Source organism: Eschrichtius robustus, chromosome 17, assembly GCF_028021215.1.
Source record: "Eschrichtius robustus isolate mEscRob2 chromosome 17, mEscRob2.pri, whole genome shotgun sequence".
Classification (NCBI taxonomy): Eukaryota; Metazoa; Chordata; class Mammalia; order Artiodactyla; family Eschrichtiidae; genus Eschrichtius; species Eschrichtius robustus.
Window position 1 is genome coordinate 48,889,574 of NC_090840.1, and position 27,920 is coordinate 48,917,493.

Genomic DNA, 27,920 nt, shown 5'->3' on the forward strand with positions numbered 1-27,920 from the left:
AAATATAGATCAATGGAACAAGATAGGAAGCCCAGAGATAAAACCACCCACCTGTGGTTACCTAATCTATGACAAAGGAGGCAAGGATACACAATGGAGAAAAGACAGTCTCTTCAATAAGTGGTGCTGGGAAAACTGGACAGCTACATGCAAAAGAATGAAATTAGAACACTCCCTAACACCATACACAAAAATAAACTCAAAATGGATTAGAGACCTACAGGTAAGGCCAAACACTATAAAACTCTTAGGGGAAAACATGGGAAGAACACTCTTTGACATAAATCACAGCAAGATCTTTTTTGATCCACCACCTAGAGTAATGAAAATAAAAACAAAAATAAACAAACGGGACACAACGAAACTTAAAAGCTTTTGCACAGCAAAGGAAACCATAAACAAGACAAAAAGACAACCCTCAGAATGGGAGAAAATATTTGCAAACGAATCAACGGACAAAGGATTAATCTCCAAAATATATAAACAGCTCATGCAGCTCAATATTAAAGAAACAAACAACCCAATCCAAAAATGGGCAGAAGACCTAGATAGACATTTCTCCAAAGAAGACATACAGATGCCCAAGAAGCACATGAAAAGCTGCTCAACATCACTCATTATTAGAGAAATGCAAATCAAAGCTACAATGAGGTAGGCACCTCACACCGGTTAGAATGGGCATCGTCAGAAAATCTACAAACAACAAATGCTGGAGAGGGTGTGGAGAAAAGGGGACCCTTCTGCACTGTTGGTGGGAATGTAAATTGATACAGCCACTATGGAGAACAGTATGGAGGGTCCTTAAAAAACTAAAAATAGAATTACCATATGATCCAGCAATCCCACTACTGGGCATATACCCAGAGAAAACCATAATTCAAAAAGACACATGCACCCCAATGTTCACTGCAGCACTATTTACAATAGCCAGGTCATGGAAGCAACCTAAATACCCATCGACAGATGAATGGATAAAGAAGATGTGGTACATATATACAATGGAATATTACTCAGCCATAAAAAGGAACGAAATTGGGTCATTTGTAGAGACATGGATGAATCTATAGACTGTCATACAGAGTGAAGTAAGTCAGAAAGAGAAAAACAAATATCGTATATTAACGCACATATGTGGAACCTAGAAAAATGGTACAGATGAACCAGTTTGCAGGGCAGAAATTGAGACACAGATGTAGAGAAAAAACGTACGGACACCAAGGGGGGAAAGCGGCAGGGGGGTGTGGTGGTGGTGTGATGAACTGGGCGATTGGGATTGACATGTATTCACTGATGTGTATAAAATGGGTGACTAATAAGAACCTGCTGTATATAAAAAAAATACAGTGTAATAATAAAATTAATTAATTCATTAATTTTAAAGTATGAAACCTAAATCATCTTTTAATCATTAATAAACCAATTTAAGTTGTCTCCTGTGAATGCTCCCACACATATACAAAGAAATACTGCCTTTGTCAGTATCCCACATTAAAATCTTAAATAGATGGGAGTCTAGCGTAATTCTTTTTTTTTTTTTTTTTTAAATCACTTCCTACAATATACAGAAACACATAAGACACAAAGAAAGCTAAGGAAGCTCTCAGTCCCAGAGTTGGTAGTATAGGGGGAGTTGAAGAAAATGAGCCTTTCCAGTCTCCCAGGGAAAGAAGGGGTGAGAGGACACAGAACATCACTGGACCCCTGGTGGTGAGTCCGGTGCTGGGCCCATGCACAGCCTAGTTCTCTACCAAAGGGAAGTGCCAATTTTCCTTGCCATGGCCCTGGCCTTGCTCCCATGCTCATCCTCCAGTTTTCAGAAGTCGTCCAGTTCCCAGAATGGCCCCTTCCTTTAGTTCCCTAACATTTTCACTCAGGGGAGAAGGCCGCTTCCCCTGTCGTGGTGTCAGAGTCCCCGGGAGTTGTCACCCTGCAGGATGGTGAGAGAATATCTCCCTAGCACCTTGCTGTTTGGTTTCTGTCTGCTGCGCTTAGAACCTGAAGATCAAGGAGTGTCGGGGTCTCTCAAGGGCTTGTCCAAGCCCTGGCTGGCTATAGGGGGTCTCTGAGGGATGTCCTGTTTCCTCCTTGGAAAACACCTGCTTGGAAGGGAGTCTCAGTCGGATCCTCAAGGGAAAACTGGGTGCCCAGAGGCAAGTCCAGTTGAGAGGATGAAGGTGTCTCTAGGGGCAGAATAGGTTCTGGGGGAAGACTCAATCTGGGGTCTTCAGTCTCAAATACGTCACTCAGCTGTTTCACCAGTGGGCTTGGGGGCTTTCCGCTGGTCTTCATAGGTGTCCGTGCAATGCCAAGGGTAGGAGAATGGGGATCTGAGTCCTGGGCCTGCTTAGGACCCTCCAGCTGCTCCCCTGCTGGCAGGTTTGGCTGTGGAGAGCTTGCTACCTGGATGGGAGTGCACAGGACACCAGCACTGGGTGAACGCGGGTCTGAAACTCGAGCCAGAAGCTTGTTGTGCAGCGGGCTGCGCTGGAATGATGGGGACGCTCTTGGCTGAGCCCACCTCAACCAGGAGAAACAGGATGGGGCAGGGCCCAGCCCAGGCGAGGAGGGGATGCCGGGCCCCAATTCCACCTCTGCGTACGAAGCAGCTCAATCCTCCTAGCATACTTCTTTATCTCAGCAACACTTAATGGAAATATGTCTCCAACACTACAATTCATATTCACATAAGTAGTATGTCAGTGAGAAAATGATGATTGCTTCCTCAGTAGTTACCAAACTAATCTTGTTTACAGAGGACTTGGCAACACCAACAGCAAGATTTGATTATAAATTAACAGTGGGAATTTGCCTTCCCTCTGAAACCCACGGGGTGACCTCAGCAGACTCAACCAAGAGAAGCTGAGATCTGTTTATTCTGTTTTCCTTGCTTATTCATCTCTTTAAGAATAATAACTCCGACTAGACAGAAATATGTTGAAACTGTCACTGTAATAAACCTTAATCCTCAATTTTGGGGCTGGAATGCCTTGTACTCCCATATGTATTAGGACCACAGGGCAGAACAACTCTAACTTTCAAATAGAGTGAAAAACCACATGTCCTGGAAGTAATACTGAAATTCTCCAATGATCCAATTTGCCCACTCCTGTGGATCCTTGGCTATTTCTGATCTGAAAGTATAGTTAGTAAAATCAAGGTATCACTTAAAATAATCAGGCAGAAAAATGTAGGGAACAGATAGGGAGGAAGAGAGGCAGTATGAAAAGAAAGAAAAGTATGAAAGGGATTGTGTGAGCATTCATGTACACACAATGTTAGGCAACAGGGAACAGTCAAAGGAAGTAAAGGCAGCAGTGGGGAGAGGGGAAAAAGTGAAGATGAGGATAAGTTCAAAGGAGAAAAACAAGTAATGTATGTCATGCCAAAATAATAAAAATCATATAGGCGTATGATCCTTTATAATTTGTAATATACATACATACCTATAATTGAATAAAAGTTGTTACAGTATACGGTCTTACATTCTAAACAACTGAATATATATGCACACCCTCTACACACACACACGGAAAGCTAAATAAGTCTATCATTAGAATGCTAGTTATCACTGGAATGTAAGTTCCAAGAGAACAGGAAACATACTTGCTCTGCTTACCACTACATCCTCAAAGTCTGACTGGGACATGATAAATGTGCCTAAATATTTGTAGAAGGAAATAAAGAAAAGGGGAAACAGAAGTAAAAGAACATAAGAAGAAAATGCAAGGGTACTTGTCTTTAAAAATCAAACAACCACATTTAGGTGACACTGAGTTTCTCTAACACAAAATAACCAATGTAGGACAGCAGATATATTCTCCAACTGGTCCAAAGGTTGACTTCTTGCCTCCACATTAGAATATGCATTTCTCCTATTTTAACGTTAATACTAAATCAAAAATATTTTAATATTAATGATTAAATTTTGTATTACCGCTAAAATGGATATGTCCCGTCATAAAAATATACATAATTACATGGCAGGTAAGTTTCAAGAGTGTTATGCTCATCACTGAAGGAATCATTAAAAATTATTTTAAAAAAATAATATCCCCCAAAATTTAAATGCCAATTTACAACTATTAAATATTTACACAAATTCTCCAGCACACATCTATTGCACGAAGCAAAGTAATTTAATAATTAAATACAAATAAGCAATCCTCTACTTGTAGACTAGCAAGTCTGAAATCCATTTTAACTCAAAAGACCTCCCAATGGTTTGATTACAAAGGAAGAATTATAAAGGCACTTAGACCGAGTATTAGAACTGGGGTACAAAAACTGACAGGGGATGGCTGGAAGAACAATAAGCAGAGGCAGTAAAAAGTCAAAGGGCTAGGAGACTTCAGCCAGCAAATGTTGGCTGAAAGGCAGACCAAAACTAGAGAAAAGTCAATTAAAATGAGACCAGAAACTCAATCAACAAAAACAACCCAATTTAAAAATGGGCAAATAACCTGAATAGACATTTCTCCAAGAAAGATATACAAATGGACAATAAGTACATGAAAAGATGCTCAACATCACTAGTTATTAGGGAAATGGAAATCAAAACCATGAGATAAACAAAGACCCAACACAGCCATACATACATACATACATACATACATACATACATACATTAAAAAAAAAGAATGTAAGCAGACAAGAATAGCATTTAAAAAAAAAAGAAAGAAAGAAAGCCCTAGAATTAATTATTAAAAAAAAAAAAAAAAAAAAAAACAAACCATGAGATAACACTTCACTTCCATTAGGATGCCTATTATCAAAAGACAGAAAATGAGTATTGGCAAGAATGTGGAGAAACTGGAATCCCTGTGCATTGCTGGTGGGAATGTAAAATAGCACAATGCTACAAAAAATAGTATGCAGGTTCCTCAAAAACTTAAACATAAAATTACCACATGATCCAGCAATCCCAGCTCTAGGTATATACCCACAGAATTGGAAGCAGACTCTCACAGAGATAAACGTCCATCCATGCTCATAGTAGCATTAGTCACAACAATCAAAAGGTGGCAGCAACCCAAGTGTTCGCATACAGATGAACGGTTAAACAAAATGTGGTACATACATACAATGGAATATTATTCAACCTTAAAAAAAGGAATGAATTCTGATACATGCTACAACAATGAATGAACCTTGAAAACATTATACTAAGTGAAAGAAGCCAGACACAAAAGAACAAATATTGTATGATTCTACTTATCTGAGATGCTTAGAATAGTCAAATTCATAGAGACAGAAAGTAGAACTGTGGTTATGAGGTGCTGGGGGGAGGGGATAATGAAGAATTATTGTTTAATGTGTACAGAGTTTTAGTTTGGGATGATAAAAACTTCTGTAGTAGACAGTGTGATGTGAATGTACTTAACGCCACTACTGAATTGTATACTCAAAAATGGTTAAAATGGTATATTTTATGTTATGTGTATTTTACCACAATAAAAAAAAAAAATTGGGAAAAGAAAGACAAGGAGATACGTCCTGAAATTAGTCATTACTGATCTTAAACGATACACAATTTGAAAAAAGAGAACAGATTATAGAGGATATAGTGGGTTGAAAAGCGGCCCCCAAAAGATACGTCTACATCCTAATCCCCAGAACCTTAGAATGGGACCTCATCTGAAATAAAAAAAAAATCCTTGCAGGAAGAGATCATCCTGGATTATTGAAGTGGGCCCTAAATCCAATGACGAGTGAGTGTCCTTTTGAGAGAAAGGCAGAGGGAAATTTGAGACAGACAGAAGAGGAAAATACACAGACACATAGAGGAGAAGGTTAATGTGAAGATGCAGGCAGACACTGAAGTGATGCAGCTACAATCCAAGGAATGCCAAGGATTTCTGGCAGCCAGCCACCAAAAGCTGGAAGAGGCAAAAAATGGAGTCTCCTTTAGAGCCTCTGGAAGGAGTGCTGCCTTGTCAACACCTTCATTTCAAATTTCTGGCCTCCAGAACTGTAAGAGGATAAATTTCTATTGTTTTAAGCCACCAAATGTGCGGTAATTTGTTATGACAGCCCTAGGAAATTACCATAGGGGGTAAAAAGATAAAATGAAAAGTAAGAAAGTAGACTTCATGAGCACAGAACATGTCATTCAAGCCAAAATTTAACTATGTAAAGCGGGAGAAAAAGGGGATCGTGGGCTTCACCCCTAAGTCGCGATTTCCGGCCATACGATGTCTGAGGGCGAAGTGCTGAAGCCCCCCATCAGGTCAGGGCAGGAGTATGGCTGGTGCATACTCCTGGCCAGTGTCTCCAGGATCTGGCACAGCACCCCAACAGGGACACCGAGACATCAGACCACAGAGAAAGGCTGCACCCTGCTATATCAAGCTTTACAAGAGAAGTTGTCATCCAAGACATTCCCATCAAGACATTTTAATTCTGTGAATTAACACTCCCATATCCCTTTGTCCACTCCCAGACAAAATGAAGATACCTGTCCTCTACCCCCCATGTTAAATGCTTGTGAGTGATCTTCCAATAGGCAGTGGCATGCGCACACACTAAGATGGGCCAGGTGTCTACCCAGTCACATACAGTAGGAACTGGGAGATGGAAGATGTGTAAGTATGCCGTGTATGGGTATTACTTAACTGGCACCCCTAACCAAGCCAAGTCTTCCAGAATTTCTCAAGTTGATTTTACTATTAATTGGGCAGGAAGGAGGTCCTGGATTCTTTTTTATTTTTTTTAATTAAAAAAAATGGTTGACTCAGTTTTCAATTCTTAGACATGGATATATATTTTTTTGCATGTCTTTTTTTTTTTTTTTAAAGAAATCATGTTGGCTTAGGAGTATACTTGGTTGTAGAAGAGTAGTGTCATGTAATTTGCGATGAGGGAAGCTACTGAGTGTGTTTTACTTTTTAAATCCTTTACTACCTGCTAGAGAGACTACCTCATGGTCAAACTTAATATGTGGAACTATTTGGTTGGAAGAAATGAGATTTATACTGGAGGAAGCAGAACAGTAATAATCTAAGTCCTGGGTTAAATCCCAGCTCTGGCACTTAGCTAGGCTGTCTTGGATAGTTTAGCTAACCTCACTAACTCAAACTCAAATACATCTAGTTTGAGGATCACCCTAAAAACATTCTAACTAAAAGTACAAAAGATATTTAATAATTAGAAAAGAAATGAGAGTTTGTGTTGTTGATTTTATGCTGACCTTGTTATATTTCATTTTAGTATTTTCAAACAAACAATTCATGCTATTTTTGTTTCACTTTAGCAAGAGGAATTTATACGTACAAGGAAGATGATACATACTCTACTAGATACAATTATATTCCTCAAAGAATTACCTTTCTTTAAGTGGCAGGAAGATTTTTAAATATTTCAGAATAGTACACTATTACCTACACTTGAAATTCAATCCACAATAGCATTGTAGTATCAGATATAATTCTAATTTATTCTTCTTCAAATATTCTAAAATGTTGCATTCTTTTTCCTCCCATCCGTTTACTTCACACATTTCTCCAATCACCCTGAAACCATCTTCTCTTCTCTTCTTCACACACACATACTCTCTCTCCTTCCCCCAACTCTTTTCTCCCTTCATTCCTATATCCTTTCTTCTTGAATTGAATACAGCCACTAGAGGGCAATAAGTTTACAAAGATAAATGTACTTATCTATAATGAATTGAGATTCACATAGTAATAAATTTTAAAACTATTATCATCACAAACCATAAAGCATTGGCAATTAGACTTGAATATGCAAGGTATGCATTTAAAACTCTAAAATTTATCCTAGAAAAGGAGTTCATAGAAGCGTATAATAATGTTCAAAAAAGGAATTCCATTTTCTCACTAAGCACTAAAAAGATACGCCTAATTCACTTACACATAGCAATATTAGAAATCAGGATTTTTTTTTTTTTTTTTTAACATTAGCCAGACCAGAGAAGGAAAAACCAAGAAACAAAAACACAAAAAGGTACAATATGCAGGGGAGGGTAGGAAAGAAGCGATTTCTTCCAAGCCTCCCACTACTACATTCAGAATACGATGAACTGAATAATGTAGTGGGGTTTACCAACCCTTTCTTCTATTAAAATTATGGGGAAATTTAACAGGTATACTTCTGGGGGAGAAAAACAGCGACCGTAGAGAGAAATACAGACTTCACTTCTTTTCTCCCAATTAAGGATACGAGGCGGGAAAGAAGCTAACAAACAGTCACTAAGCCCTGACAGATAATTTTACTATTTTTTGCACAGAACCCAAATTCAAATGAACTTTTTTACTCTATATTTATTTACACTGACATTACAAAACGGCAACACTTTTAACACTGACATATTCTTACCCTCATTGGATGTATATCAGCATAAGGAGGTTTTCCTTCCGCCATCTCTATAGAAGTAATGCCAAGGGACCAGATGTCAGCCACACAGTTATAGCCTATTTCTTGAATTACCTCAGGAGCCATCCAAAACGGAGTTCCTATCACAGTATTGCGTTTTGCCATTGTATCCTGCAAAAGCATTACACAGACATAAATATTACTACAAAAACACTAAGGAAATGCATTTGCCAACATACTCTTTAAACTACATATGTGAAACCCTCAAATACTACAGGTTATATCTGAAACTGACTATTTTCCTAAAATTTCAACTAGTTGTGACATGACATACTTAGAAACTTTGAATTCTGAAATAACCAAGAGTCCACAAGTAACTTATCTCCACTACCTTCATTAAAGACAGTCATTAAAGATAGTACTATAACAATAAAAGCTACAGAAATGAACAAATGTAGCTTTCCTTTCTGAATATTTAAGCATTTTGATGACAATATATATTTTCATATTCATTCAATGTCTCTTAAGTTGTAAATAAAAGTAATAAATAATATGTAAATAATGGCTCCTTCTCCCTGATAATAATGAAGTTATGCATTTCTTTCCATAACCCCCAAAAGATATTATCAAAGTTTAGTCATACTCAAACCTGGACATATAAACCAAAAGTGTTCCCAAAAGTATTACACTTACTGTTAACTGACCAGCAACTCCAAAATCTGCCAATTTTGCATGTCCCTCTGTATTGAGGAGAATATTTCCAGCTTTTATATCTCTGTGTATTTTTCTCATAAAGTGTAAATATTCTAGTCCTTTCAAAGTAGATTTAAGAATAGTTGCAATTTCATCTTCTGTTAACTGGAAAGAAATATTTTAAAAACTCAACTGAAATGCCATGTTAGATAAATTCTTACAAGAGAGCACAGTTAACAAGCACTTCTTTCTAAAGATCATTAGCCTCTAGGAAAAGGCTAAAAGGTAAAGTACTGAGAACTTCTGATGAAAGAAAATGTCATCATTCAATTTCTCCTTTCTTTAAAATTATCAATGTCATTCCTAACATGTAACATATCTCAAGAAACAACATGACCCTAAGAAATCACTATTCCCTATATCATCTAACACTGAGGTGGCAATATCGCAGCCATCTGTCCTGAAAAAGTAAATTCAGACACCCTTCCCTGTGGTGCCTTCAATTATTGATGAAAATGGAAACCAACAGTGTTAACATAAAAGAGAGGAAATGAGAAAGGGTGGATTGCCAAGAGTCTCCTGCATGAAGTGTTCACACCAATACCACTCCTCCTCCTTCCAGCCAGGTCATTCCTAATCCACCCAGGTCCCAGATTTCTGAGCCTAATAATGAGAACTCAAAAATGGAAATGTCAGAGAAAGACTAGGAAAATGGGAACACGAACAAAGGCTGTCAGGGGTAAGAAAAGGGAGGAGGGAGGAGAAAAGAAGGCCAAGGAGGAGAGAGGAGGGAAAAAAGATTCTTAGTAGTGGTAGCAGTAGAGGCAGTGCTATCTGTACCAGGCATTGTGCTAAGAGTTTTGCATGCATTATCTCATTTATCCTTGTAACAACTCTATAAGGTAAATACTATTATTATCACTATTTGACAAATGAAGTTATTACAGAGGTTCAGTAACTTCCTTCTGGTCACACACAAGTAAGATGGAACCAAGACGTGAGTCCTCTCTGATCATAATCTATGTTTTTAACCACCATGCCTCTCTTGACAAACCTTATTCAAGTGTAACCTGTGAAAGTCCCTATTTTTATCAAAAACATCCTCTTAGTTTTTAAATACATCCAAGTAATATCAGTAGCTCAGGATAATAAAACCTACTTCACACTATAAGCATAACCACTATAAGCATAATCCAAAGAAATAAATTGAGAGAAGGGAAAGAATCTCAATTTATACAGATAGAGGACATTGCTCTATATGAGAGAGAGAAAGGAAAAAAAAAAAAAAAAGAAAATCAGAAAGAATTCAAATGCCTCACACACAGTGGGATAACAGGAAGATACAGTAAAAATTGAAAATACAAAAATATAAAGACTATGTAAAATGTGAAAATAACTACTGGAAGAAGCTTGCTTCCACGGCCACCAATCCCGCAGTGGTTCATGCCAAGAAATAACTTGGGTGAACAACTGGATATTCACATGTAAAAAAAACTGAAGTTGGACTCCTACCTCACAGCATATACAAAAATTTACTTAAAATGGATCAACAACCTAAATATGAGTTAAAACCACAAAAGTCTTACAAGAAAACATAAGGGTAAAACTCCACGACCTTGGGTTGGGCAATGTATCAATGTATCATTAGATACAGCATCAAAAGCACAAGCAACAAGAGAAAAATACAGATAAAACTGAACTTTATCAAAATTAAAAACTTTTGTGCATTAAAGGCCATTATGAAGAAAGTGAAAAGACAACCCACAGAATGGGAGAAAGTATTTGCAAAGCAAATACTCTTATATCTGATAAGAGTCTGGAATCCAGAATATATAAAGAACTCTTCTAACTTAACCAAGTAAAGACAAACAATCCCAATGGCAAAAGACTTGAATAGACATTTCTCCAAAGAAGATATACAAATGGTCACACGTGAAAAGACAGATGTTCAACATCATCATCATTAGTCATTAGGGAATGCAAATCAAAGCCACAATGAGGTACCACTTTACACCCACTAGGATGGCTATAATAAAATTTAAAAAAAAAATAGAAAGTAACAAGTGCTGGCAAGAATGTGAAAAAATTGAAATTCTCATGTATTTCTGGTGCAACCATTGTGGAAAACAATATTTAAGTTCCTTGGAAAGTTTTTTTAAGAAAGTTAACCACAGAATTACCATATGACCCAGCAATCCCACTCCTGGGTAAATACTCAAAAGAATTGAAAACTGGTACTCAAACAAACATGTACATGAATGTTCGTAGTACTATGCACAATGGCCAAAATGTTGAAACAACCCAAATATCTATCAACAGATGAATGGATAAACAAACTATGGTATACACATACAATGGAATGGAATATTATTCGGTCATGAAAAGGAATAAAGTATGGACATATGGATGGGCCTCAAAAGCATTAAGCTGGGCATAAAAGGGCACATATTGTATGATTCCATTTATATGAAATACTCAGAATAGGTAAATCCATAGAGAAAGAAAGCAAACTGGTACTTGCCAGGAGCTAGGGGAAGAGGGGGAATGGGGAGAAACTGCTTAATGAATAGGGGTTGATGAAAATATTTTGGAACTAGACAGAGGTAGTAATTACACAACATTGTGAATGCACTAATGCCAAGGAATTTTTCACTTTAAAATGGTAAATCTTATGTTATATGAATTTCACCTCAATTAAAAAAAAAAAAAAAAAAACCCTTATCATGTTAAAATTTCTAAGCAAATTGCCAGGTGGTTTACCTTTGAATACAACACCAATATATATTCTCATAAAGTACTGTACAGATCATGCAAAGCTTCGCAGGTCATGGGTAAGGAGTCTGAATTATTTGAAAATTCTAATACTTCCAGGAACTGATTCTCTACCTCAGACCAGATGGTCTGACTTCATGGTCCACAGAGAGCAAGCGGTATGTTCTGAAGCTGCACTATCCAATACAGTAGCTCCCCAGCATTTGAAACGCAGCTAACCCAAACTGAGATATGCTATAAATGTAAAACATACACCAAAGTTCAAGGCCTAGTACCAAAAGAGAATGTAAAGTATCTCATTAATAACTTACATATAACTTACATACTGCTTACACTTTTACATGATATGTATATATTAATTATATTAATTATTTTATTTTAAATCTGTTAATGTTTAATATAAGCTATTGATATTAATAAAATATTATTAGATGTTATAACATTAATATTACATATTAATATATTTAATACATTATTAAAATTAACTTCACCTATTACTTTTTTTTTAAATGTGGATGCTAGAAAGTTTAGAAATACATATGTGGCTCATGTTATGTTTGTACTGAACAGTAGTGCACTAAGAAAAGGGTCCACAAGAGCAGAGATCTTTGGTTCACCGATGTATCCACAATGCTTGGAAACATTCCTGGCATACAGTTAGCACTCAATAAATAATTAATGAATGGGTACAGACTTGCAGTTACTAAAAGAAAAGAGATATTCACATCTGATGTTCCCAGTTTTTTTTTAATTAGTGGTTTGCAGCCACGGTGGGGGAGTGGAGGCAGGAGTGCTGCTGAGGGCCATCACACCACACCACACCACTGCAGAGGTATGCAAGGTGGTGGTGTTGTCATATGGGCCTGGGTTCTCTCCCCTCTCCCTATTCCACATTCCTGGATAAAGATTAAAGAGCTCGGGGTGTTACAAAAGCAGTACCAGTCCAAAAAACTGTGTCGTGTTTAGTTACTTCAATGCTGACCTTTTCAGTTACCTAGACCTCAATTTTTATCCTCTTGGCATTCCACTATTTCCAACCAACAAGTCACTAATCCTTCATTAACTCCTTGATTTGTTGTCTCTGCTCCTGTACCCTATATTTCAGAGCTGCATTAGAGAAAGTTCAGAATTAAATTGACCTACTCTACTTCAAGGTCTCAGGATCTACCTGATTTCAGTGCTGTAAAGCATTGAATGCTGTAAAGCATTTGCCACTGGACAAATCCACAGCAAGACTAAAGGAAGACTATATTAGGAAGACTATAAAGGAAGACTATATCAGTATATTACACTGATTCATGCACTGCCTGGCTTTGCTAGAAGACTTCAAAAGTTCATTCCAACTCTGATTTTATAACATATTAACAAAAGATCTTCATAGTCTTTTCTTAACAAAAGACTATAATAAATAATAAATTCACACTAATTTGGACATCCATTTTTATTCTTTCAACAAGTATCTACTTCACTGGCTCTCTCGTGTAAGTCCTGTTAAAGGTGCTGGGTTTACAGTGGTGAAGAAACTGACTGCCCTAGTTTGTACAAAGCTTACAAGAATACCTGAGGCCACAGCCTGTATTTAGCCCTGAATTATTAAAGGTGGAAAGGACTGATCTGAAGCAAACGTGTAAAGTTTCTAAAGCCCCTCTCCCATTATGCTTTTCTCCCCCTACTTCAGGGGGTCATTTCATATCTTCCCCTAATCAAAAAAAATGATGCAGTATCCAATCATTCATACCAGTACATGGATAAGTCTCAATTTAAAATTATTTGTGTACAGTATTATTTTAACAATCCACTTGAATATTAAGGCTCAAATGTGGTATCTGCACTTTACGCCTTTTAACTTCAATAACAAAATGAAAGGTTTCTATCCCTCAATATAATCATTTTAAACAATAATAAACAAGTAAACAAATATTTTCTAGAACACAGAAATATAATGTTGACTTAAATTTTTATATTACTTTACAGTTATAGAGTATTTTATGTGCATTTCACACAATTAAATAAACAGAAACACTTTATCGTCCCTTTCTATAGATGAGGAAACAAATTCAGAGAAATTGAGTGCTCTGTCAAACACAACTATTTAAGGGGCAAGCCCACGTGTCTTCTGACTCTATACTAGTGGGACAGTCTATACTCTACAGACTATCACATCACTGCCAGATGTCACAAACATGAATATATGAATTAGTCTCAATATAAGAAAACAGGGAGTTGCAAGTCTTGTTCCAAAGGTGATATTCAAAATACGTATTTGACAAAGAGTAAAAGCAATGTCTAATCAGAACAGTCACGAGCCATAAAGCCAAACAGTCAGAACAGCTACACTGGTTAACAACAGTAAGAACAGATACCAGCCAGAAACAAACAGTAAAACTGAATAGCAGCCCTGTGTATCAGACAGAAGGCCTACCTCACCTTAGCATTCAAATCTGAATTATTTTAAATGGTGTGCCAGCCAAACAAAACAAGTATACCTGTAAATGAACTCAGCAAGTAAGCAGACTCACCTAGCTTGAAAAGTAACCTTAACTGAAGACATCAGAGGTAGCTTTCTGAGTATTTTATTGAAAACAGACGCTTAATCCCGCCAAAAAGAACACATAGATGAATTATTTAAACATTTTAAAAACAGTTAAATAAAAGTAAACAAAAATCAAAGTAAGTATCAAATCAGTAGGCAAGAAGAGTTTCTAATCAAAAAAACCAAAGAATTATGAGAATTTATTAGCTTTGTCTGCATAAAAACTATAAGCTTAGAAAACAGAAAAATATTCACAGCAAATACAGTAAGATACTTAGTATGCAGAATTATTTAGAACATAAAGAGCTCACAAATCCTTTAGAAAAACAATAAATTGTCAGTAAATAAATAGGCAAGGAAATGAATATGCAATTCACAAAACTTACAATAGGGCTAGTTAACATACAAGAAAAATATTAAACTGCACTAATTATCAAAGAAAAGCAAATTAAAATAATGAAGTATCAATTATAAAATTATCCCATACAGGTCACAATGTTGCTGAGAATAACATGTGTGGCATGTATAAGAGTATAAGCCATGTGTAACAGTGATCTAAGAAAGGATATTTTCCAAAAAGCCCTAGAAAACATTCATTCTCTGAAAAAACATTTATTAAGCACCTGCTCTATGTTGAATTTAAAACGTCTCTAACCTAACCTCATGGAGTTCCAACCTAGCATGAAAGACAGACTTATAAACTACCATAAAAAGCACTTTCAAAGTGAAATGGAACCACAATGGAGAGCGATTAATTAGGGAAGGAAAGAGGAACTGGCATTAAAATTAGGCTTTGAATAAGAAAAGTAGTTCCCTGTCCAGAGAAAGGAAAGACCATCAGTAGAGTAACTAAAATAATTAACTGAAGAATAGAGATATGATAGTTATGAAGTGGCACTCAGATATCAAGTGAGGCCCACTTTCCTTCCTTCCACTAAGATGAGAAAAATGGTAGAAAGTGATGGGCCAAACAAACACATGAATGGATGCTCACCATCACTAATCATTAGAGAAATGCAAATCAAAGCTACAATGAGGCATCACCTCACACCAGTCAGAATGGCCATCATCAAAAAATCTAGAAACAACAAATGCTGGAGAGGGTGTGGAGAAAAGGGAACCCTCTTGCACTGTTTGGTGGGAATGTAAATTGATACAGCCACTATGGAGAACAGTATGGAGGTTCCTTAAAAAACTAAAAATAGAACTGCCATACGACCCAGCAATCCCACTACTGGGCATATACCCTGAGAAAACCATAATTCAAGAAGAGTCATGTACCACAGTGCTCATTGCAGCTCTATTTACAGTAGCCAGGACATGGAAGCAACCTAAGTGCCCATCGACAGATGAATGGATAAAGATGTGGCACATATATACAATGGAATATTACTCAGCCAAAAAAAGAAACGAAACTGAGTTATTTGTAGTGAGGTGGATGCACCTAGAGTCTGTCATACAGAGTGAAGTAAGTCAGAAAGAGGAAAACAAATACCGTATGCTAACACATATATATGGAAGCTAAAAAAAAAAAAAATATATATATATATATATATATATGGTTCTGAAGAACCTAGGGGCAGGACAGGAATAAAAACGCAGACGGAGGGAATGGACTTGAGGACATGGGGAGGGGAAGGGTAAGCTGGGACGAAGTGAGAGAGTGGCATGGAGATATATACACTACCAAACGTAAAACAGATAGCTAGTGGGAAGCAGCCGCATAGCACAGGGAGATCAGCTTGGTGCTTTGTGACCACCTAGAGGGGTGGGATAGGGAGGGTGGGAGGGAGCCGCAAGAGGGAGGGGATATGGGGATATATGCATATGTATAGCTGATTCACTTTGTTATACAGCAGAAACTAACACAGCATTGTAAAGCAATTACAGTCCAATAAAGATGTTAAAAAAAAAACACTACAGGAACAAAAAGCAGATCAGTGGTGGCCAGAGATTAAGTGTGGAGAGAGGGGTGACTATAAACACACAGCAGGACTGGGTGTTGGGGGGTGTGGGGCTGTCTGTTGTATATCTTGATTTCAGTGGTACTCACACGACTTTTATACACTTGTCAAAAATCTTAGAACTGGACACCCCAAAATGTGAAGTTTTCTGTACATAAATTTAAAAAGAAAGTGCACTGAATCTTATTAAACTGGCTTCTATAAGAAATGGAGTTTGGAGAAAGAAAAAAAAAAGCGATGGGCCAAATTTCAGCCTTGTAAGTGTCAAAATGCAGGTAAATCTTAGCAAATTTGGAGCAAAAAATGCTTACTTGGTCTCTTTTAAATATCAATGGTAGCAAATGAACTTTGGAAAAGAACAATATCTATATCAACACTTAAAGGACTCTACATGTATTTTGTGTCACTAATGGAGACTAGGAAAGGAAAGAGAGCAGGCCTTCCTAGATGTAGGCCTTGATCTAGATGCTTATTTCATATCCTTTGGACACATACGGACTATTCGGGGTGGAGGGGGAAGGGAGTTACTCGACAGTCATTTTCCTAAACAGAGTTCTGTTTTCAAACAATCTTTAAATGCTTTTAACAAATTTCATTTGCATACAAACACAACCAGTTACCAAACAGATTTCTTTTTGGCAACAGAGAGAAGTACTTCTTCCCATTACTATACAAATTTTAAGTGGTATCCTTTTTATGTCTATAATTATGACTTCTCATCAGATAGATTTCAAAATCGTGAGTTTTATATTGAAGATACGCACAAAAGAAAAGAGAAACACGAAAGAGGGGATCTGCTTCATACAGAAAGAGGTAACATAGGATTTTAGTTCTAAGATGGAAAATGCTTAGAGCCATTCCCAAACCGCAGCTAACACTTCTTTTAGTAGTATCTGTCAAGGACCCTTTCCAGTGAAAACCTTTATCAACAGAGTACTTCATTTGTGGATTTAATTCGGTTATCGTCAAGACAATACAGATTTGATGTTACTTCTGTCACTATACAAATGGAGCAATGTCATTTTAAAATCATTTGACTCGTATTTTAGAGTCTAGTTTAAAAACAAAACAAAAGGAGGACGGGAGAGAGATACTACACCATGAATGAAATATTCAGTAATCAGAGATGGAAATAAGACGTTATAGCTGAGCTAGTACATTAAAAGACGGAAGTCTACATCTGGTTTCAATACTGGTATGAATGCATTGGCAAATTTGGAAAGAATCCCATTGTACAAAAACGAAAAGACGGTTTTGATAGGCTTTAGTCCTCTGGTTACTTTCGTTCCTAGAGCCATATGATTAGTACAATAATATGATACATTTAATATGTCGCTGTGTGTATGGTTTTGATAAAAATGCACCCACCAAGGAGTCTCAAGAGCACATGCACAAGCTGTTTTAAAATACACGGACTGCCTTCATGTTTTTACTTTAGTAAAAACAAATTCAAGGGAGGCTTTGTAAGTTCATACAAAATTAAGAATTCTAACTTTCTAAACATGAATCTTTGACAATCTTAGCTAAATCCTGCCTGTTTGACATAATTATTTATGCATATAAAATAATACATTAACTCTATATTTAGTACTTACTATCTATTACGGAAACAAACCAAAAAATGAGACATAGTTCCCCTTTTCAAGTGCCATAGACAGACAGATAACTATAGAAACTTTATTACCAAATTGTAAGTTTTAACTTGCACGGTGACTTTTCATAAAGTTTTGAAAACCATTTGAGCAAAACTCACCAGTGTAATCCTTACATGGTCTTTTAAGGCCTGCATCAAATCTCACCTCTTTCAAGAAATCACCCTTTATTCCCCAAGTAAGGATTTATCTGTCCAGTGATGATAATGATAATATCAACAACTCACACTTACTGAGTTTTTACTATACCAGCCGCATTACAGCTATCATTTCATTTAATATCCAAACACAACAACAGACGGTAGGCACCAACAGAATTTACTGAGAGCCTGTTACACTGCCCTTGCCTTCGTGGTGCTTGTAATTTAGTGGGGAAGGAAGGGAACAAGAACAAATAATTACAATATTAAAAAAATGCCTGCTACAACAAGATTAGGTATAGGAGCACTCCAGGACAGCAGTTTCTAAGGTGATTATACATCAGAGCCAGTACTCTTAAAATAAAATCCAAACCATATACTTTAACCCTCAAGGCCTTGAACGATACAGTTCTTGCAGCCTTGACAATCTCACCACACCACTCTCTCCATCCGAGGAAGTCTTCACAGAGGAGGTGACTTTTGAGCTGACTCTTGAAGAATGAACAAAGTTTGTCAGGAGACAAAAGAGGGAATGAAATACTAGGTATGGGTAAAGGGAATGGGCACAAAAATAAACGAAATCCAGTACCAGTTCTTTGTGTCTGACTGTAACATGTATAGGAAAACAGTGCAGAATGCAAAGGTAGGTTAGGGTCAATTCTGCTTTATGTGCCTACACATTTTTAAATGGAAAGATGGTATGACTGTACCTCAACTTTTAAGAAGGAAACTGTGACAGTAGACTCTCAGCCGAAGACTAAAAGTAGGTAAGCTAGTGTGGAGAATGTAATAATAAAATCATTTACAGTAGTAGTAGTAGTAGCAGCAGCAGCAACTGCAGTAGTAGCTAATAGGTATGTAAACTTGCTTAAAATCCCAATGGATTTTTTAGTCAAAATTTCTAATTTTGAGATGAAGAGATGTCAAAGCATGCAGTTAAGCAGGAAGGCACTGAAAGCAAAATCCAAAATTCTTTCTTTCATAATTCAAACTGAAATTGCCTAAGCACTAAAAAATAACATAGGGCTTAGGTAGCACCCTCTCAACCAAAAAAAAAAAAAAAAAAAGAATTGTCATTAAAAATGAACATGCCCTCTAACCCAGTAATTCCATTTTTCAGGTATCCAATGGCCATCACAACACAGGTATACCAATACATACCTACGAAAGTTTCCTGCAGCTTTGATTACAACAACAAAAATTGGTGAGTTGGAACTCATTTTATCCAAAGTACTGAAAAAAATACATTCTGTTATATACACACAGACCTATAATGTATATAATGTACTGGTATGGGAAGATCTCTGAGATACATCAGAAGTTTAAAAAAAAAAAAAAAAAAAAAAAAAAGGCAAGGTATAGAACACCACATACGCAGTATAAATCCCTTGTTTAAAACAAAATATGTGCCGAAAGAAGCCACAAGAAACTGTTAACTGACATCTCCTCCAGGAAGTAAAACTAAGGGGTGAGTAAGGAGATGCTAAGTTCCTCTTCTGTACTATTTGGAATTTTTACAATGTGCTCATATTACTTTTTTTCCCCTTAATTTATATAATTAAAATGGGAGGAGTTTACACATTCTGGCTAAAAGTTTAAAGAATTATGCAATACTGTTTTAAAAGATCTCCATCTAAAACTGTTAAAATTAGAGATTTGCTACCTAAGGAGCTGAATTTCCATCTTCTGGAAAATTAACTTACATACATTTCTTGACTTCCTAAGATTAAATAATATTTCACTGTATAAGACAACAATCTTTTAATATGTTTTTCTAATACTAGAGAATATCCATTTCAACAAATATCATAAAATTCTTAAATCACTATTAAAAACTAAATACCATCTTTTTAAGTTTTTGCCTTAATAGTAATAAAATACAATTTACATTTGTATAGAACTTTATAGGTTACAAAATGCTCTGACACTCATCATTTTTGTTCCTCACAAGAAAACAATGAGGTAGATAAGGCAAATAATATGATATTAGGTCCATTTTAGGAGTAGGCATCTGAAGTTTAAAGGAGTTACACAATGTACCCAGGGTCACAGAGCTAACACATAACAACCCAGGAACTGATGTTTGGTTTTCTGATTCCACATCCAGGAGTCCTTCCACTAAACCACATCATTCCAAATAACCACTGTCACAGTGCACTAAGGGTCAGGCTTATGACAGGGAGGGAGGGCTCATCGTAGATCTGGCAGTGACGGGCAGTCTGCCAGGAGAGGAATGTACAATATAAAAATAAAGTGCACAAAGGTGGGCCTGACTTATGAAAGGGAAATAGAGCTGGGAGAAATGCCAAGAAATATAGCAACTAAGGTGAAGACTGGGCAGCTTACCAATAAGGGAAGCCAAGGAAATACTTTTGTACGTTTAATTTACTTAGTTAAGGTAGAAGAGAAAGTCTATTGCAGGGACTATTTTGTAATGTGGAAAGATCATAAAGAAAAGCGTTTATAATCCAATCAAAAGATTTAGAAAAGATGTAATGGAGCGTGATGTGTATGATGTATTTAATCAGAGATTAAGATGGGGCACATGACTGTTATGAAAAATTCTAAGGGTCTAATCCTACAGTGCATGGTCATGTTAATGCTGTGGCTTGGAACTTTTAAGAGGCGTGTGTGAAATACACTTAGAACTCAATCTCACTGTATGGGAGACACCAAATGAGGAGCAAGAATTACTTTCCACACAAAAGGACTCACTCTCCTAAGATTCTAGTATAGTACTGAACAGCAGTACCTGTTCAGGTTGAGAAAATCCCTGTAAGAGAAGGGGCCATGGACACCACAACTAAAAACAGGGTTAGGCCACCATGGTCTAAATGAAACCATGGATCTGTAATCCTGAAAAGCAGACTTTCCGGAATTCTTACAGCAAACACTTACTGCTGACACAGCGGAGTAGGCTCCTTGGGATACAGCCCTTACTGTATCTTACTGTGACAAAAGGGAGAAAAGGTTGAGGACCCCACAGTTTTAACTGCCACTGTCAACAGATACATCTTCTAGCACTTAACATTCATTTTGGGAGTTATTTTTGAGGGTTTTGTGTGCGCGCACGTGCGCGTGTGTTTTATTCTTGGTATATCTTGTTTTGATTTTAGGTTTGGTAAATACATAGAAATATCTGTTATTTTGGGCCATTCTAACACCCATTCACCCTTCTCCTGCTAACATACCCTCATTTCCCTTTAGGGAATCACTACTTCCCCATCCTCAGGCCATGAATTCTAGCAGTCAGCTCCATCCTAGCTCCAGGTTAGACACATGTCCTAGAGCTAATCCAGTTACCCCATCACATTCCAATGGCCGCAGAGAAAGGTACATGACCCATTCAGAAGCAGTGAGGTACAACACTGCTGGGTTTCAACTAGAAAGGTATAATCCAGGTAGCCGCGAGCAGCCATCTTGTCACTATAAGGCAAGAGTCTGAGAGTGGAGTCAATACAGAAGTATCAGGACAAAGAGACGAACCCCAGTAATTCCTTTCACCTTGAATCAAACCATGCATGAAACTAGCTCTGCAAAGATTTTTTTGTTATGTGAGCAAATAAATTCCCTTCTTGGCTCAAGCCAGTTTAGGATGAGTTTTCTGTAATTTATAACCAAGAGTTGAAACTGATGTAGTAAATTTCAAGTAGATACCAAAAAGCCGGGAGGTTCCTGGAAAAGACGTTTGTATAAAGCACAAACCAGTGACCAACTCTAGAACTGCTAGAGGTTACTCCAAAAATTTAACAGCATGAGATCTCTGAAGCTGATTTCTGTTTTCTGCCCCCAAACAAAAGGGTTACAATAATAAGGGGTGGGAAAAGTAGAATAAACATGTCTTTTAAAAGGAACATGAATGCTTTTTTAAAGTCTTCTTTTTGCCTTCTTTTTCCTAGTACCACCTGCCCAGGCCAATAAATGTTTACTCCATTATATTAAAACTGCATTTAGATATCTAATTTTACAGAACGCCTCGAATGTTTCAGCATTCATTAGTTTTTATGACATACATGATACAATCAACACACAATGGTGACCAAAACCCCTTGCTAAAAATCAATGATCTAGAGAAACTTGAGGAGTTAAGTAGCAATTTCTGAAATACCTAAATCTCAAAAGTAATACTTAAGCTTACATGCAAGGCTTTATCTGAACATCCATCAAGCTTCAGACTCCAACTGCTTTACAATCAAAATTTCTCCCCCTCTTGCTCCTTCTTTCTTGGGAAAAACAATACATACATTTAATGGGGCCCTTAGGTATTCAACATGAGGAAAACACTGGAAAAAACAGCAGAGCAACTCAGTAACTCCCTTCCACCCCTCACCAGTCTATCTCATCCCACCCAAAAACAGGAAGGTTGAGGATATAAAATAGCCAAGGTTTTAAACAATAAAAAATTTATGGGATTCTTCTAGAAAAACAAAAATCTGCTCAACACAAAGTACATACATTAGAAAACATAACTAGAATAGTTTAGCCATTATTATATACAAAAGGGCAGAGAGGGGTTTTCTTTCATGAAATCTGGATTGCAGATGTCTGGCCAAAAAAAAAAAAAAAATTAATAATCTATCACAAAGTCCGACAACTAGTGATTCAAAATGAAAGCTTTCACTACTTACACCATATGTAAATATACATATACACAAGCTGCTTATAATCCCTTGATCTGAAGAGAAAGAGAAATGATACTCTACTGTGAAAATGGTCAGTGGGCAGACATTTTAAAATCCTTTCCCACATGAAAAGATTCCAGAAAAAGAGATCAGAAGACAACAGAAAAGCACTCAATGTATATGGAATTATAAAGCCCGTATGAACTAGTATCTATTACACAAAGAGGGAACATACAACAAGGTGATTAGGAAAGTCAAACATGAATTAGTCCAATAACACAGAGGCAAATATAAACCCTAAAAAGCACTTTATGGAATAGAAATCCACACATATCAAAAAGATGTCTACTATTAATGATGAAATAATATCAAACTTTGAAGCTCCAAATAAATCTTAAATCAGTAAGAAACTGGTATGCCTTCACTAAGGGAAAAAAAAACCTGTCTGAAGTAGTACATAATTAACATCAAGGCAGAATATATATTTCTAAAATACAACAAATCAAACATTTACCAAAAAGACTATTATGTATAAGGCATTAATTCTAAGGGCACTAAAATAAAATATCCTAGTATATTCTGAATAGCCACTGCCCGATTCTATTAAAGAAACTCTCACTGCACCTAAAAATGTAAGCTCTATCTCACGGAGCTTACATACCTCCCTCGTTAACAATGATAATTCGAGGTACCAATGGTGAATGCTAGGATTCTGTCCTTGGTTCCACAGTCCTCTGTATTATTCCACCCAAACACATTATCTGATAATGTACACAATGCAAAGACACTCCCGTCTATGTAAGTGAGAAGATAGGACGATGATGACAATAACCATGCAAATACATATAGGACTTCTTTTGCACCAGATGCTGTTCCCAGCACTTTACATATGTACAAGCTTCAGAACAACTCAGTGAAGTAGGGTAGTCTTCTTATCCCATTTAGCAAATGAAGAAAACGAGTCACAGAAAAGATAAGAAACTTGCCCAAGTTCTCACAACTAGTATGTAGCAGAGCCAGAATTCAAGACATTCTGGGCTCCAGACTCTATGCTTTTAACTTCTACAGTTCAATTCTAGCAGTCAGCTATAATTTCAACCCTTTCTTTCCCTCTAATCTACTTTACCACTCTATGATTCAGTTTCTCATCTGGAAAATGGGTCAATAATTGTTCTTACCTCACATAGTTGTTCAGCCCTTACACGAGGATTAAATGCAATAATCTATATAATGTGCCTGGCACATACCAGTACTATAGTAATAGCTATTACAATATCTACCAAACGTCTGTCACTGGAGTTGAGAATCACTGCTATAAAACTAACAATCGGTAAGAATTTACCAAGAATGGTCTCAATGTGTCCTTCACACTTCTAAAGTGACACCTAAATAAACCTGACTTTCCCAATTATTTCCATTATAAAATAACAAGTCCACCACAAGCCTTCAGGAAAATACATATACATAACTTAGGAACTGCTCTCTTCAGTCTGGAACTTCCTCTCCATTATTTTGTATTCCCTCAATGCCCCCTCCCCTGCTCCCACCCAATCACAGATATATATCAATATTTCATCCTGGGAAAAGCAGACAATAAAAATTCCTCGTATACAACAAACTGGACATTTATTGTGTTTTAAGACACAAACTTTAAGTTGGTATTTTAATGTCGTTTCAACCTGCACAGCTGGGTACCCGGAGAGGTTTCAACCAGAATGCTATTCTCAGAGCCTGCCTTCACCAAAGAGCTACAAAACTATGGAGACCCAAAGAACAGAAGCAATTCTCTAGTCCAGGGTCTAGTGCTCATCAACATTTAAGTTTGCTCCCAATTTTCTGTTGTGACAACACTCTGGGACATTTCTCACTAACCAATTGTGCTAGGGTTTCTTTAAGGTACAAATGGAAGAGGAGAATCATTGGATGGATCCCAGGGTACTTATACATTCAACTTTACAGTAGATTACCAAACTGTACTCCTCAAAGTAGCTGTACTAATTGAAACACCTAAGAGTATAAAAGTATGTATAAGGAGGTAGGTGGGACGGAGAAGAGGAGATATCATTGATTCAGGTTCAAAAACCAACCTGAATTTGTAGTTAATTTGTTTAATTCTCTGTCTTTCCTCCTTCTAAAATCCCACTAAACTGATAGAAAAAAAATTTTTAATAAATAAACTAATAAAAGAATCAGGGCTTCCCTGGTGGCGCAGTGGTTAAGAATCCGCCTGCCAACGCAGGGGACACGGGTTTGAGCCCTGGTCCGGAAAGATCCCACATGCTGAGGAGCAACTAAGCCCGTGCGCCACAACCACTGAGCCTGTGCTCTAGAGCCCGCAAGCCACAACTACTGAGCCCGTGTGCCACAACTACTGAAGCCCGCATGCCTAGAGACCGTGCTCTGCAACAAGAGAAGCCACCGCAATGAGAAGCCCGTGCACTGCAACAAGGAGTAGCCCCCGCACGTCGCAACTAGAGAAAGGCCACGCACAGCAACAAAGACCCAATGCAGCCAAAAATAAATAAAAATAAAAATAAATTAATTTAAAAAAAAAAAGAATCAGCACAGGAGAGTATAATAAATTTGGAAGTATTTCTATGAAGAGTCACAGGCAAGAGCAGGCAAAGAAGGGGTGTGCAACACAAGGAGTGATTACCAAGTAAACATCAAAGGGGCTCCAAGTTAGAATCATTGTGTAGGGAGGGCAGGAGCGAGAAGGGGAATGGAAAAGGTAGGTTAGCTTTTCCATGGAAGCTGAAAAGAAGAAAACAGAACAAGACTTGGCTCCTCATCCCTACTCTACACATACAGATTACATGCATTCTGGCATTTATCCCCAGGCCCCAAAAAAGGCAGGGGAGGGGAATGGCTAACAAACTGAACAAACCACCTCTTTGGGCACTTCCCCCTAAAGCCAGCTCCCAGCCAGTTCATCCTAACATTATACCTGCCAGGCAAAAAGCATCGTCCCAATGCTTCTGATGAAAGCTAGTCAGCCTTTCTGGTGGTCAGCCTGCCATGGGCAACACCAGGATCAAGCAACTGAAACAATAACCCCAGTGGAAATAAAGATGATTCAGAAAACAGAAAATAATTTTTTCAAAACTTATTTTTCTTAGAGTGATTAGAAAAGATTTTGCATCCATGCCTCAAGCATCAAGATGTCATGAAAAAGGAATAATCAAAAACATAAAGAGTTCTTGTAAATTAAAATATAACTGCTGAAATAAAAAGTTCAGTTAGAAGAGTCAGAAAATAAAGTCAAAAAAAACCTACCCCCTACCCCACCCCCAAAAAGGAGACAGAAAATCTAGGAGGGAAAAAAAGAATAAAATTCAGGAGATTTCGCCATCCAATGAATACAACAGAAGGGGAAACTATCGAAGAAATTTTTCCAAAGCTGAAGAAAGACACAAGTGTTTATTTGAAAGGAACTACTGAGTGCTGAGCATAACTAATAAAAAGGACTCACACTCAGGCACATCCTTGTGAAATGTCTTGTTCCTTATGCAACATCAGAAACATGAGAATACAGAAGAAAGTCTAAGAAGTTCTGGGGCAGGGGGCACCTACAAATAACTAAGACTCTGACAGGCATTAGCTATGTATAACATTAGCAACACTGGCTGCTAGAAGATAATGGAGGGAAGCTACCACAGCTCTGAGAGAAACTTACTTTCAATGTAAAATTCTACATAGGCTACTATCAACCAAGTATGAAAACAAAATAAAGGCATTTTCAGATATGCAAGGATTCAAACAGTTGACCTCTTAACTCTTACACCTTGAAGAAGATAGTTTAGGAAGAATATGAAACAAGAGTGAAAAACCAAGGAAATAGGAAATATACAAGAAAATGGTGGCACTAACCCAGGAGTCCAGTGAAAAGAAATTCCAAGGATGCAGCTCTACAGCAGACCTAAAAAGCAATGAGTCCACATTAGAACAAGAAATCAGGAAGCTCCAAAGAATGTCTTCTCAAAGAAGAATCACATAAATTCCAGGAAATAGATAAAATGAGTAAGAAGCTAGAAGACATTAGTGAAATGATAAAGATGGCATATGCTGCTTCTTTCAACATGAAAAAAAAAAAAGGAAAAACTAAAAATTATGGTGCTAAGATCATGATCCTAACACAGATCCATCAAACTAATATATGACAATGATTTTGAGCAATTAAGTGTGAGAAAAGTTAATCCATTTAAACCAGATACTGGGAACATTTTCCTTCAGGTGACCTAGGAGTATGACACTGGACTTTTAAAGATGGAAATATAATTTTAGCATACCATTGTTTTCTCTCCCAAGATGTCCTTTGCCCTCTCTTCTCTGAGTCATTCATTCATTCATTCATTCATGCATACAACAAATATTTACCCAGCATCCTGCACGTCAGGCACTGACCGAGGAGCGGAGATAGAACAGTGAACAAAGAAGACAAAACCCTGCTCTTGTGGAGCCTGATTCTAACGACAGATGACTCCTCCTCTTCCACGATCATGCTAAAGGGTTCTCTCTCCTATGAAGCGTTCACTGAACTTCCATGTTAGGCTAACTGCTTCTCCTTTACTGCCCCTAAAGACCTCTAACTCTTTATAGACTCAAATTTAGCTTTTTATGTATGTATTACCTCAACTAGTCTGCAAACAATGCAACAACAGCAACATTTATTAGTTATTTGTACCTCAAGTGCAGAGCACCAGGCCTAGATCAATAAATGTGTTTTGAACCTTTCCGTTCAACCAAAATGTAAATAAAACTGCCAAGTAAAATGTAAAGCACTGTACAAATGTTACTTATTATTTAACAGATGAGGAAGCTGAAGTCACCAGATTATAAAACTAGTTTGTGGAAGAGCCAAAACTAAAATCCACAGTGCTAGGCTGAATTAAAATAAGTGGTCAAATCAAAAAATGGGCCAAAGTGGGAGAGACAAACCTTAGGCGTTTTCTTAGAGCATTTCCAAATACACAATAAACGTCTAAGACAGGGATTCTATTTCTTCCATATGTCAAGGCACAGCTTAAGAATTATGTAAAGATCATTTTGAAAGCCTCTAATCAAAAATATAATCTATCTTTAAAAAGCTTCAATTTCACAGAGTTGTCTATTTTTACTTTGCAGTATATACTTGAAATGCATAAGTGTTTAGAAGTTAAATGGCATTTAACATAAAATATATTGGTTTTTAAAATATGTCCTCACAAGGAAAC

At 37.1% G+C, this 27,920-nt stretch overlaps 1 protein-coding gene and 1 pseudogene across 1 annotated transcript in view; both read right to left on the reverse strand.

Annotated features, from left to right (window-relative positions):
* STK3 (serine/threonine kinase 3) overlaps positions 1–27,920 on the reverse strand; it is a 307,261-nt gene that overhangs the window by 210,669 nt on the left and 68,672 nt on the right. Inside the window, exons 5-6 of the mRNA XM_068525949.1 lie at positions 9,025–9,189; positions 8,335–8,502 (exon numbers count right to left, since the gene is read on the reverse strand). Of these exons, the coding sequence (XP_068382050.1) occupies positions 8,335–8,502; positions 9,025–9,189 (333 nt within the window). The remainder of the gene's footprint in view (positions 1–8,334; positions 8,503–9,024; positions 9,190–27,920) is intronic.
* LOC137751609 (cell division cycle-associated protein 3 pseudogene) lies at positions 1,737–2,623 on the reverse strand (annotated as a pseudogene).